This window comes from Pithys albifrons, chromosome 13 (genome assembly GCF_047495875.1).
Source record: "Pithys albifrons albifrons isolate INPA30051 chromosome 13, PitAlb_v1, whole genome shotgun sequence".
Taxonomy (NCBI): domain Eukaryota; kingdom Metazoa; phylum Chordata; class Aves; order Passeriformes; family Thamnophilidae; genus Pithys; species Pithys albifrons.
In genome coordinates, this window is record NC_092470.1 from 8,788,210 (window position 1) to 8,800,925 (window position 12,716).

At 38.0% G+C, this 12,716-nt stretch overlaps 1 protein-coding gene across 1 annotated transcript in view; it reads right to left on the reverse strand.

Annotated features, from left to right (window-relative positions):
* Positions 1–1,556: 1,556 nt before the first annotated feature.
* Positions 1,557–12,716, reverse strand: part of UNC13C (unc-13 homolog C) — a 121,763-nt gene continuing 110,603 nt past the window's right edge. Inside the window, exons 28-31 of the mRNA XM_071568541.1 lie at positions 12,226–12,373; positions 4,796–4,888; positions 3,902–4,061; positions 1,557–2,959 (exon numbers count right to left, since the gene is read on the reverse strand). Coding sequence (XP_071424642.1) covers positions 2,674–2,959; positions 3,902–4,061; positions 4,796–4,888; positions 12,226–12,373 — 687 coding nt within the window. The 3' untranslated portion in view covers positions 1,557–2,673. The remainder of the gene's footprint in view (positions 2,960–3,901; positions 4,062–4,795; positions 4,889–12,225; positions 12,374–12,716) is intronic.

Here is a 12,716-nt window from a genome sequence, read left to right on the forward strand (position 1 = left end):
TTTTGATTCATAACTATGTTTTGAGCAGTCCTGAGAGGTACAGTTCACACACTTCCCTCTTAGCTGCCACGTGACAAATTTTGATATAGAAAGTAAATATTTCTCTGTTAAAACCAGTGACAATTGCAGTGTATTGTGCAAAGCTGGAGCTGGTGGGGGTTGGCTTTACTGCCTTGCCTGCTCACTGTGAGTGTGTGCAGGGAGAGAGCACCCAGGGCAGTCACTGACCCCCCTGACTAAGTCAGTTATTAGACCTTCAGAGGTGATCTCAGGGATAAACACTTAAGTGGGTGGTGATTGCATTGTGCACTAAAATGTGTGCCATTTTACACTAGAATGAACAGCTACAGAAAACTATGATGGAAATGCTCTGGGTAAAACTCCCAGCAGCTGTTTTACTGCAGCCTTTCTGAATTCACAGAGCCACGACTGGAAAATTGTGGAATTCTCTTTGCATTTTATCCACAATGGTGTTCTGTAGCTGGAACCACCTCATCTCTTGATTATTTCCCTTTTTTGATTAAAAATAGTCTGCTGATGTTTTCTTACATTAGATTTTGTTAACAGTTAATAGATTCTGTGTTTTAAATGTCATCTGCTGTTGCCACTTTGGGCCATAAAGTCAGGAAGCACCGTGACTTACACATACAAGGGGGAATTTCTGAGGAGAGAGTACTAGACTCAAATTAAATCCTCTTTAATTTGTTTGAAGTTCCTGGTGCTACACCTGACATTATTAAAGTTACAATGTCAGAATTTTTTAAGAACTCAGTTGTCTACATTGACACCACATTTTGAAATGTTAAATTATCAGCATGATTTTTCACATGGAAAAATGGCTTTGTAAAGTGATGAGTTAAAAAAAAAAAGTCCCTATCAAGATCTCCCTCTGCCACCCCGTGTTCTGCAATGTCTGTCAGCAGGACACACACTAGGGAGGTAACTTGGGTCCAACCACCCTGCTATGATCTTAGTGTAGTGTTGTTAACTTTCTAAAGGCTGTGCAGATCTTCTCCCAGTGTCTAAATATACTTAAGACAAATCTGCTTTTTAGTATTCAAGCAAGAGGATTGAGGATGTTGAAAGACATCCTTAAAACCTCTTCTAAACATCTCTCAGAAGGGCATCCTGGGAAGATCCTGGTTCACCTGTGTGGAGTCATGTACTACATTTTTAGAAGGCTGTATCAACATTCCCTTCCCCTTAGGTAATTTTTCCTTAAGCAAAGCAGAAAACTCCAGGCTGTGTAACTAGAAACCTTGTGACCAAAGCCAGTGACAAATGTGTGCCATTCCAGAACATGATGTGTATTATTACACATTATGTTATTTATATATTTATATTATATATACATACATACCTAATTTATTGTGTTTTTTCAGAACACTGACATATCAAATCTTACACTTAGAAAACAGCCAGGTGCTAGACACTGCAAATCATGTATTTAATATATTTAATATATTATAAAGCTATATAGTAAACCCACTGCCTGGGCTTCACATGCACATAAACCCAAGAGTTACACAAATGATATCAAATGACAAAACTAGAAAGCAGTTTCTGCATACTTTATTTTACAATTCCTCACTGAATATTTACAGGACACAGAGTTTGCTTTAGTGCAATACATAGTAATGTTGCATAAGTACAAACTGTTAAACTTTTCTCAAAAAAAAAAATTAAAGAAATAAAGCACTTAACTGATGTTCCAGCTAAGTATGTAAAGCAACATTTTAACTCTGAGTGAAAATGCCAACAGCATCTTTTCTTTTCATAAACAATTTCTAGAAACAAACCACAAACCAGCGTTACATATTCCAAACTACTAACCCTTGTACAGTACCATATCATTTAAAAAATGACTTTGGAAAAGCACATGTGCTGTACTGTACAGCAGTCTGTTCTACAGATACTGACTTACTCTTTTAATACAAATATGGTATTACCATGGCAGTTTTGAAGAACAAAGTTATCTCAAGATATCAAACATCAGTAACAAACTCTGGTAAGCACAGCTTCTTGAGGACCTGCTTTAACAGCATTTCTTCACAGTGATATTTATGAAAGGTTGGAAAAGAGATTAGCATAAAATATTTCCATCCTTTTTCAGTTTTTATGCAAAAATCATTACTTTATATTGGTAATTATAAAATTACAAACACTTTCTATAAGTAACTGCATCTTTAGTAATGATAGAAAAAGTTATCAGTAAGACACCTAAAATGAGGCTTGCATAAAATGATAGTTTGAAGAAAACCAGGTACCTGATTTTAAAAATAATAATAAAGGAGGTAACTCAATTTAGAATAAGCAACGCAGTAGTTTAACAGAGACAACTTATAAATCAATTAAAAAAGCTAATTATTTATTAATAAATGTTAAAAAATAAAGGAATTGTGATGAGGTGAAATCAACATTTAAAAAGATATGATGAAACATTGACTCTTAGTTTTGGCACTTCATTGGAACAATTACTTTACCAAAGACAAAATATGTATAAAAGATATACAGCTCCTTGACATACCTTGCAAATATAGTACATAAGTACTGGCAAACACTGAAAACATAGTTAGTGAAACATTCCCACAGATTTGCACATGCATGCACTATTCAGACAACAGCTTTGTAGCTTTGTTCTTGGCGGTGCCAATCTCGCACTGCTTGGGCGTTTTAGGCCGTTTCTTCGGCAGATCTTGTTTCGGTTTTAAGTCTTACAAATTCTTTCGCAACTTCATCGTTGTTCCTCTGGGAAAGTATCCTCAGGATCGTCAGGCCGGTCTCATCCACAGCGATGCTCCTGAGCAGGGGGTACCAGTTGGCGCCGCTGGCCCTGTCAGTGATGCTGCGCAGCTGGATCACGGCCATGCCGATCAGCCGGTCCTCGCGGGCAAAGCAATAATCCTTCACCGACACGTGCAGCTCGTACGCGCCGGGCTTGTCCTCATTGCTCAGCATGCTGGTTGGGTTAAAAAGGGGAATTTAGAACAAGGAGTTCAGTTGAAATCCCCCAAGGAATAAGTTAACTCTAGAAATCTTGGAAAAATTAGTGATAGTGGTGGTTTAAGTGTTCCACTTTGTTGCAATACAACTTAAGTTATTTTTAAACCTTCACAGTTAACCTTTCACATGCTACTGGTGCTGCAGCCTCTGCTCCCACCAGCCTGACCAGAAACAGAGAATTCCCTCAATAACTGAAATACACAGTTACCTTTCCCTAGAAAGCACAGAAAATATGCAACTGGTTCCACAACTGTCAACACTACAACTTTAAATGAACTGCAGAAAAGTAAAGAAAATCACTGCCATCAGAAGGAGCTTTATGGTCAGACACTGAGCCTGAACTCATTTCCAGATGGGGCTGGAGGATAAAGGGATGAAAATAAATTGGTCTCAGTTATGAAAGGGAAGGCGGAGTAAATGTGAGACGTGCTGTGAGAAGAACTAAATTTAAAACTCCAGGTCAGGTTAAAATTTCCTGCAGTTTTAAGGATTAAATGATAACAGCATTAGATAAACAATAGTATTAACATGTGTGCAGTCCTTTAGGTATCTCTACAGTCTTAAAGGCCCAGATATCTCACAGGAATAATTAATGCTTCAGTCTAAATAGCTACTTAGGCCAGTAGATTTCTAGGTATAAAACTGGTTATGCCTCTGTAGGGAAATGAATTAATACATTTTAACCACCTTCTTCAAGACTGACAGCTTAATGGCTGCCATTGATCTTCATATGAAACAAAGAAATGAGTAAATGATTTTGAAATGGTGTCTATATCTGCAGATTTTGATGTGTACAGCAACCTTAGGATGGGTTTTTTTAAGTTCCTACTTATTTAATGGCAAAATGTTTTAACAAAATTTGCATGAAACATTCAATCAATAGCCAAAAGAGACTTACAATTGGAAAGTTTCATTGTATTTTGGTGACCAGGTGTTGCTCTTTGTCTTGGTCCCATGTTTCCTTTTCTTGTCACTTAGTTTAGGGCCCAACATGCAAACCTCCACAAAGGGCCGGAACATGGCTGTCGTTTGCCAGTTTAGGTTATTAATTGCCACAACTATAAATACATGAAAGAAATAGAGTTAAATACAATTCTATTGGAAGAGTTCCAATTAATTACCCTGTCTGACTTTGTGTAGCCAGGAAGAGGTGACCTGAGAGCTTTCCTGTAGGGTATCAATGCCTGGCAAGTCTAGGAGGAGCTTTGCCTGTTCTCTGCCAAGGGAAGATGTCTGACTGTTTTTGGTTCAACAGCATCAAACACAAACATATATTTTACAAATCCTTTACATTTACAGCTTTTTTTTTTGCCTGCTTCCTTCACTGTAATGAAAAAGACTGGCTTATACTAATCTGAATGCTCCTGGGTTTCTTCCTGAAATGCAGGTTGTGCAGAACAAAGGCATTTTGTTAAAAATGCAACTCCTTAAGGCTTAGTGCAGTCACTCATCACCCAGATTTGCTACAGCTTTTAGAAAGTTAAATGGTACACAAGCAATTGAGAAGCATAATTTGACACATTCTAATTTATAATTCCAACTTTATAACTTAATATATTTTAACTGTCTACATGGAGAAGGTCAGACAGTATTTACCTGCTTAATCTGGACTTCTGTACATGTTGAGCAAGGAAAAAGCAGACTCCTAATCACCTGAGGCACATTCATAGCTTCACAGGTAATACTTGACACTTGCTATTTTCTTATTGGTGTGTTTGACTTTTGATGTGGTGCTTGGGGGGTTTGGTCTTTGTTGTTGCTTTCCTTTTGAAGTGAACTGTTCAAATCTTACCTTTTACAGTGACTTTGTGCTCCCCCGTTCCAGGATGTGTGGAAACATCCACCTGGATGGAAATCTCCCCCACGGAGTTATCAGCAGTTTGAGCTGAAACCAAGAATGATGGGTTAGCACACCTGGCTGCTCAGGGCATCAGGGGAAATACACAGTGAAGGTGAGTGGTATTTTCTGTCAGAAACACTTCGACATTTCTGGCATGTATTTCACATTTCAGTGGGAAGAAGTTACAGATTCATGAATGATTTTGCCACAAAAGTACCTGGCAATTGCAAATGTCTTTGCAAAGTGTCTCAGTAGAACAGAGAATCCTGTTCATCTGGAACTTTGCATTCTTGTTGTCATTAGATGTGTTTGCATCTTGAAGTGCAAAAGTTGCTGGTTTTGTCAAACTGTTTCCATGTACACCCCAAACCCCTTACTGAGAGTGGGCCTTTGGAGAGTTACTTCTGTGTTGCTGTGATGAATCCGTTGCTGGGGGTCATGTCTCAGCAACCTGCTGAAGTTCTACACTAGTACAGAGAGAGAGGCTTAAAGGAAAAAGAGGAAGGTTGAAGGGATGGCAGAACAGTCAGAAACTTTAATTTTTAAAGTTTTTGCTTTTGAGCACAGTGGAGGTTCTAAGTCAATTTGCACAGAGTGATTCTTTAAAAGGACAATCAATAAAGATATTGCAAGTGGTGACTTGCAGTACTTTTGCCCCAAAGCAGTCAAAGGTAATAAGCTGATAAGCTGGGTCTGCAACAGTTTGTATGACTGTACTAGGTTTCTAAATCAGGGAAGGTTTACATTTGTCTCTCTCTCTCTCTTTTTTTTTTTTTTTTAAATTTTATTATTCTGGTTTTTAAAAAGGATTCAGGATTTCAAGACCTTCTTATCTCTCTGAGAATTACAAATCCAGTTCAAAAGAAAAACAACTACCTGCAAACTAATCATCATGCATGATATGTTTTTATTACCCAAGACTTAGAAAAGCTCACTGAGCACTGTGAGCCAGGCAATAAAACAGCTGACCTGGCAATGTTGCCTGTGGTAACCCTATCCTATCCCATTGGCTCATGAGCTTCTTCAGCATAAAGCTGTTTATTTAAACTCTGGACCTATGGTTTGAACTTAATTTCTGTATAAGATGTAAGAATGAGAAAACTGAACAAATATTGAAGCTTTCAGAGTGCCCAGTGGTCTAGAAATTACACAGGCTATGAAATCAACCCTTTGATTCAGACAAGCATCTGTCATCTTTTGATTGACAATGCCAATAAAATATATATATTTGTCTGGCACTCATCTGCTAATTTATTAGAAGATAAAAGATCAGGGTGACTCATAGATTATTTTTCACAAGATCCTGAGACTCTCTGATTTAGAGGAAAATCTTAAATGCATTTTTAACACTGTCGTTTAGCACCAAGAGTGAGTTAAATGATCTCTTCCCTGTGTGTGTCAGAGAAAGGCAAAGCAGCAGGGAAACCTGATTTTATCATGATAACTGCAAACTGCAGCATGTGCTTTGCTTTAGGAAGTTGCTATGCAAATGGTTGATAATTGCTTGTTTTGGGGGATTCTGAGAACCACGTTCAGTTATTTGAAGGCTGACTTCAGCAACCATTTATTCACCAGGCTGTCAGGAAAAGATTGAAAAGGTTTGTATTTGATTAGAAAACGTAAGTCATTTCTCTTACGGATCACTTGGTGTGACGGAATTAAGGCTGACAGGGCATTGGGCAGCATCTCTAAGCCTCTGTGCCACTGCACAAAGCCACACTAGCAAAATCCATTCTCTCCTACTGCAGTTTCTGGCGTGTCACATAGAGAGATACAAGGCAGTCAGAGAGCAGAGTATAAAAGCAGAATGTTATGGTGTAAGTAGAAAGTACTGGTTTGAGTGTCAGAGTGGAAAGCCACCTAAGGCCTTTCCCTTCCCCTCTGCCTGAGGCAAGCCATGTTTCCCCAGGGAGGGCTGGCACTTGCCCAGCTCCCCGTGCCCCCCTGGTCAGTCCCTGGAGCTGCTGGGCTGTGTGTGCTTGGAGAGCAGGGATGGGCCAGCTCTGCTGGGGAGCTGCATGGCCATTGGCGCCATCCGTCCATGTGTGTGTGTACAGACACGTGTGTGGCCAGGGTTGTAACCAGGCAAGGCACAGGCCTCTCATGTATGTGTTGAATTGCTCCACTGATACTAGGAAGAAGTTATTTTCTGAAATTGGTGTCATAATATTGATGGATACCTGTAGCTTGTGTTTATTTTCTTGAGGACATAGAGGAAACTAGTATACAACTTGTTCCTAGTTTATTTTTTAGGTGCTTCACTGTGCCATTTAAGGAACAACCTGAAAACTTGTAATGTGGCAGCCTGTTAAGTGAACATTTTGTAAAGATATTCTGCTTTACCAACAGTCTGGTTTGGTGTGTGTGATCTTTAAAAATACTTTTATCTACTACTATTCTAAGTGCATTTATTTTGCTATCACCCTAGGCTGGAATATTTCTCCTAGTTGTAATTCTGTAAGTTTCTTCATTGTTCTTATGTCTCCTGGTGTTTGTTCCTATAAATTACTTGCAATTGTGCACTGATTTCTGCAGCTTCTAATGCAGGTCTGTGGTTTTTCTTTCATGAAATAAGGTTGTGTAACACATGATTCTGACCTCAATTTGAAACTACAGTGGATGAAGCAGGGATTATTTCTTGAGTTAAATTCTGTCTGAAGTATAGGTTATAAGAGAACCAGAAATGCTCTGCAGGACTTAAATTTCATGATAGAACACAGGTGCAGCTTTCAAAACATGACAGTTAATAGTACAACAGTTTTGACAAGCAAAAGCGGAAAAAAATCTCTCTTTTTGCACTTGTAAGAACTGCTAAACAGTTTTTATTTTCTGTAAACTGATGTCATCTATCTGCTTTCCTAAACTATAGTTAACAGTTTATTTTTTTAATATGATTCCAAGAAGATATTGAGATTCTGCTTTGCCCTATACTGGTTGCAAAGGAACCCAGAGTTGAAGTTTGGCTTGGCAGTTGAAAAGAATTTCTCTCCATTTTTGGTTGTGTACCTCCCTTCCCTGTATTGGTGTTTTCACCAGGCAAGGGTGGAGCTACTGTTAGAGACACTCACTCGGTAAATATGGTCCTTATATTTTCTTGTTTTCAGCTGCATCTCCCCCTTTGGCTTTCAGCTGTCTGGCATTAGAATGAAGGAATCTGATACAGAGCAGCTGATGGGAGAGCAAAGCCTTTTCTGCAGTCTTTTAAAGACACAAGGAGGGATTGCAGTATGAGCTCTGTGTTGAGATGAGGATTGATTTTTCTGCTTAAGGAATAGAAACTATTTAAAGTCGAGCTAAGAAATACATTGCAGTCCTGCCACTACCTATTACTGCTGTGTACCTTACAATAACAACAGCATTCTCTAATGAGGTTTATAAAACTAAACTGCTGTAAATTTATAGGAAAAAAATATTCCTCTATTTCCAATAAGATCCATTGTAAATAGAACAGTGGTGTTTACTTTGGACAAATTAGTGCTAATAAATGAGAACTAATTCAGGACACTGTGTTTGAGGTGCCATTTTTTATTTAAATTGCTAAGGCTAAAATATTTGTTCCGGTGTTACTAGAGTTGTTGCTAAAAAGAATGTAAATATTCACAACACAGGCTATAATTTATGAAATACTGAAGATTTAAGGCAGTTCCTAAACTACAGCCATAAATCTCATTTTAATGTTGATATCCTTTAAGAGCTGGAGGTATTAATTCAATAAAAGGTGACTGCCTCTCTGGTTTTTTTTAGGAATTACTTTAGAGAAGCTTCACCAAGACTGGTCTCAGCTTTCAGTACTGGTAAGTCAAATACACAATAGAGTAGGACAGTTCATACAGCAGGCCAATAGACATGGATCCAGGAGGATGTGCTTTCAACAGGCACTGCAGAATCACTTCCCTGCCTTCTGCTTAATATTAAATGTGAAGTTCAGATAGATGGAACTAAATTTCATTAGCAATTTATGATTCATTGCAAGTAGTATTATAAAAGTTTTCCTACCAAACAATACTGACAGTTTATTTGCAAAATAGAATGCAATGCTGCTCTGCATGTTTTGTATTTGGGGATTGGGATTAAAATTGGACAAGTGCTAGCAGGTTTTGCTTATTTTTCTGGAAAGTTTTATACTAAGGGACAATTATAGATGATATTCCCCCTTGCTATCCTACTGATACCAACGCTAAAATCTGTAATGGTCAGAGTTTCTGCAGTATTTCACTTCCAAGCAAACAAGCTTGAAAGAGTGTGGCAGATCTGGGGTAGCAGTAGGGATGCAGCCAAGGAGAAGGCTCTCTGTCCTCCTGTGCCAGGCAGAAAGCAGGTGATGAACAGGACAGCATGTGACAGACCTTCCCTGTGTCACTGAGTGTGCTAATCTGGTGCCTGTACTGTCTGTATGAACTTTATTTATTAGACAACATCTTTAATTTTCATAGTGTGGTTAGAGATTTGTTTTCACAATTCTGTGTGAGTATTACATTTACAGCCTTCATCAACTTAGAATCATTACAGTTGAAAAAGACCTTCAGCCATGACAAACCATTATATGGAGAGAAAAAAAAAGCAATATTGTGAGTTACTGAAAAAGTTACTGCTGGCTTATGTGCTCAGCATTGTCATTTACTTATCCAAACACTTGTCTGCTTCAAAATCAGTCTGTAGAGATGCTTTGAAGAGGAAAAGTCATCAGAGTAAGATCACAGCAGTTAATTTCAATTTTCCTGTCTGTGTGATAATTAGTTTTTAAAGCATATGTCCATAATGATGTAGTCTCATGATGTATTTGAAAAAGGCAATAAGATTTTAGCTTTTAAGTACTTTGTGTAGTGAAATTGCCACAGGAAAATCCATGAATCCCCAAGTCATCATTTAAAAAGTTAGGAATGGTTTTATTAGTATTACTGATGCAAAGTGCTTTGCTGCCAGGAAGCTCTTCAGGAATGTGCAGGCACAAAGGCTGGGAATTGCACCTCTGGTTCAAGCAGTCATCCTTCTTGAGAAAAGGTGCAAATCATTCTTGGATAATTTGGTTATTCCTACTGAGCTTGATGGTGCATCTCTGTGAATACAGGACTTCTCCAGGACATAACACACTTTTACAGAGCTGTCATAACAGAGTCACTGAGCTTGGAAAAGACCTCCAGGATCATCAAGTCCTACCTTATTGTGTGTGTAAAGTTCACTCCCCCTTCTCACACCAATCACACAAATTCCATAGAAAAACTACAGTTTAATCACTGTAAATGAAAAAGTATTTTCACCTGTGGTTAAAAGTAAGGCTGATCCTTGTCTCATTCCAGTAGTCTTTAGAGAAAAACTGAGAATCCACTTTTATCTAGTCATAGTTATTATTTAATAACCTCCTTTTTTACATTTAAAATAGTCTTTTTCCCCCATTGCCTTAATGATATCCAATTATCTATTGATTATAGATTGAAAACATGCACAAATTGAATGTAATTATACTCCAGAGAAAGTTTCTGCTTTGCAGACAGGGTCATTTTAACTAAATGCCAATAATACAGTTACAGCTGTGAGGCTGGAGGTCGTAGTAGCTGAGAATTTAATTCTTTTAAATTAGACATTAAAGGATAATGAAAAGCTATGAGTCACTTTTCCTTAACTTTCATTCCCAGTGGCTACATTTCTGACAGTCCTGGTGTGCAAACACAGCCATGCTAATGTGTGCACAGAAATGAACACAGACCTCAGGCTGAAATCCCAAGGAAAATCAGAAAATTCAATTTTGCAGTTCAGGATTTATAGAAGATCTCCACTTATGGCTACAACTTAGCTAATGTTTTTTTCCTCTGAAGTTACAATAAATGTATAAAGGTGTATAGAATATAAAGGTATAAAGAAAAGCAAAATATACTAGTAAGTAACGATTTTCTGCCTAAATCCATATTGTTAACATTTTTTTTTTTGAGAGGGGGAAGAAATTATCTATTGCCTACATATCAGAGTTTTATAGCAATTTTCTCACTTATACTATATGAATTATTAACAGAGCTATCCTTAGTTTTCTATAGAAATGGCTTAGGAAATCATTCCTCGGAATTAATCTGGGGCCAAACTACAAAACTAATGTTTCATGCTTTTGGTAATGTGAGCAGCATCTTGCACTTCAGAAGTAAAAGCAACTGATTTCCAGCTTAACTGTCCAATTAACCCTTTTCTGATCCTTACCAGCAGGGTAATTTATTATAGATCAGCAAACTGTATTCTTTCCCAAAGATATGAAGTGGCAGACAGGCTATTTTTACAAATGCCCTTTACAATGAAAAGAAATCTAGAGATGATTACTAATATGCAAAAATTTGCAGTTTCTGGAATGAAGAAACCAATCAGCTTGGAATAATTTTACATGAGCTGTATAAAAGCAGTTCCTGAATGTACTGTGGAAGTACGAAAGTTCTGTCCTAGATCCATAAGATCTATTTTTGTAAATAGAAGGAATCTTTGCCTGAAAGTATAACCATGAACTCTTGCCCTATATTTGAAACCACAGAAAAGTCATCTCGTGAAAAAAACCATTAATGAATGGTATGTTATATTTTAAACGAAGAGGACTTTGTATTTCAATTTTTTGGTGCCATACACCAAAATTCTTGTGCAGAAAAGGTGGCTTCAGTGTTACTGATGTCCAGATTCAAAGCATATCTAATAACACACTCTTGCACATTCCCTGTCCTGGTTTACTTTTGGGAAAGTATCAAAATTTTGAATAGCAGGCATAAAAAAAAATAGTTTGTCTTTTTTAGCATGGTGGGTTTGAATCTGAATTCTGAAATGTACAAAGAGAAAAAATGTAGACAGGGAAAATAATGGTGTATTTCAGCCCATAGAAACCACATAATCCTTTTGAATCCACAGCTGACCTGCTAGAGGAGAAATGTGGGCTCTGTAATGGGGAATCAGTGTGTTGCATTAGGGACACGTTGCTCATAATCTATTGTTCTTAATCACAAAAGGAAACCTCTTAAGGGTTTTAACCTTCTACAGTTACTTGTGATTAGCAATTAATATCCTGCAGCTCAGAAGGTATTGAGAGCTGCCCATGTCCTCAATGAATTTACTGTTCCTGCAGCAGTAACAGGGACCCTGGAATGGCCTCCACAACCCTGGTTGTGTGTTGAGTGCTGCTCCAGCTGCCCCTGGTGTCAGTGTTCCTGCACAGCTCTGACTGTGCTGCCTGGGGAGGGACTAAAGGAACTGCCCTCCGAAAAGCTCCATCGATTGACAACAGCACTAGATATGGGACAACATCACAATGCGTGACAATAAACTCTAAAATACAGCAGTGTGTGGAGAATGGGATTGGCAATCAGTCACCCCAAACATTTAAAATCTAATTTGATGTCTGTCCCTTACAGGTCACTTACTTTGAGAAGTCTGAGAGCCTATAAACTTCTTTATCAAGGCATCAGTAGTCTGTGTGTAAAGGCTCAGGGCGTATTTGAGGGACTGGAGGTCTGGGCTCTTTTCCAGGAAATTCTTTTTCAGCCCACTTCCTCCAGCATGGAAGTATTGCTAAAATGAAAAACAGATATGGCTGTTAGTAGAGAAAAATTATGTGAGAAAGGCCTCAGTTGCAGACATACAATTTTAAGTAAAATTGTTAAATGAGCTTTTCGAAATAACAGCGGGCCTGTGTAGCTGGATTTGTGATTAAATCCTTTGAGATAGCTGTCATCATCTCTGCTACCCTTCTGTGTCCCACTCATCACTTGAGTGCTCCCTCCTTTCACTGAAAAAAAAGGAGGTTAAATTAGCATAAATACTTTAAAGAGAAGATAACTACTGATCTACTAGTAAGCCAAGTTTGCAACCAAATATGTTTACCACTTTGATGCCATGCTGTCTATGTAAACAC